Source organism: Corylus avellana, chromosome ca3, assembly GCF_901000735.1.
Source record: "Corylus avellana chromosome ca3, CavTom2PMs-1.0".
NCBI lineage: Eukaryota > Viridiplantae > Streptophyta > Magnoliopsida > Fagales > Betulaceae > Corylus > Corylus avellana.
In genome coordinates this window covers 15,931,253-15,932,343 of record NC_081543.1, presented here as the reverse complement: position 1 = coordinate 15,932,343, position 1,091 = coordinate 15,931,253, and the positions used below count along the sequence as shown (strand labels likewise).

At 43.7% G+C, this 1,091-nt stretch overlaps 1 protein-coding gene across 1 annotated transcript in view; it reads right to left on the bottom strand.

Moving 5' to 3' along the window:
* The window catches only part of LOC132174196 (uncharacterized), a 9,413-nt gene extending 9,263 nt beyond the window's left edge, over window positions 1–150 (bottom strand). The window contains exon 1 of the mRNA XM_059585888.1: window positions 49–150. Within this exon, the coding sequence (XP_059441871.1) occupies window positions 49–150 (102 nt within the window). The remainder of the gene's footprint in view (window positions 1–48) is intronic.
* Window positions 151–1,091: the final 941 nt, after the last annotated feature.

Sequence of the window (1,091 nt, the reverse complement as noted above, 5' to 3'; positions counted from 1 at the left end):
GATTGCCCAGTTAGCTAATCTGCCAGACAAATCTAACTTTCTGAGTACTTTCTTCAATGGATACTCGGTCAAGACTCTTATAGTGTGAGCTTGGAAATACGAGCGTAGCTTTCTGGAAGCAATAGTCAGCGCAAATGCTAACTTCTCCATTTGAGGGTATCACTCTTCTGCCCCCCTCAACTCTTTGCTGATAACTGGTTTCTGAACGCCATCTTCTTCTCTGATGAGGGTAGCACTAACAGCTGTTAGGGAGACAGCTAAGTATAAATACAATGCTTCTTCGTGAACAGTTCTGCTTAGCAGTGATGTGCTTGTTAGGTACTTCTTCAACTGCTCAAAAGCCTCTTCGCACTCTTCAGAACACTGAAATGCCTTCCTTAGGATTTTGAAAAATGGTAGACACTTGTCAGTTGACGGAGAGATGAACCAGTTCAACGCTGCAATCCTACCCGTCAATTGCTGAAGTTGCTTCGTATACTTAGGTGATTGCATATCTAGGACTGCTTGGATCTTCTCGGGATTAGCTTCTATTTCTCGGTTTGACACCATGTAACCGAGAAACTTACCTGAGGCCACTCCAAATGCACACTTAGCAGGATTCAACTTCATCCTATATTCCTTCAAAGTTCTAAACGTCTCATGCAGGTCTTCTACATGACCTTCTGGTAGCACCTTTGTTTTACCAGCATGTCATCAACATATACCTCCATATTACGCCTGATCTGGTCTCGGAACATCTTATTAACCAGCCTCTGATATGTTGCTCTCGCGTTCTTTAGACATAAAGGCATAACCTTGTAGCAGTACAGGCCTCCGTCAATGATAAACGTGGTCTTCTCTCGGTCTTCTGGATGCATATAGATCTGGTTGTAACCAGAAAAAGTGTCCATAAAGCTTAATAGGCCATATCCAGCTGTTGAGTTTACCAACGCATCAATGCGTGGCAGAGGAAAGCTGTCTTTTGGGCATGCTTTGTTGAGGTTTGTAAAGTCCATACACATTCTCCACTTCCCGTTGGATTTTTTGACCAGCACCACATTGGCCAACCAGTCGGGATAATGTACCTCCTCTATAACCGAGCCTTGAGCAAT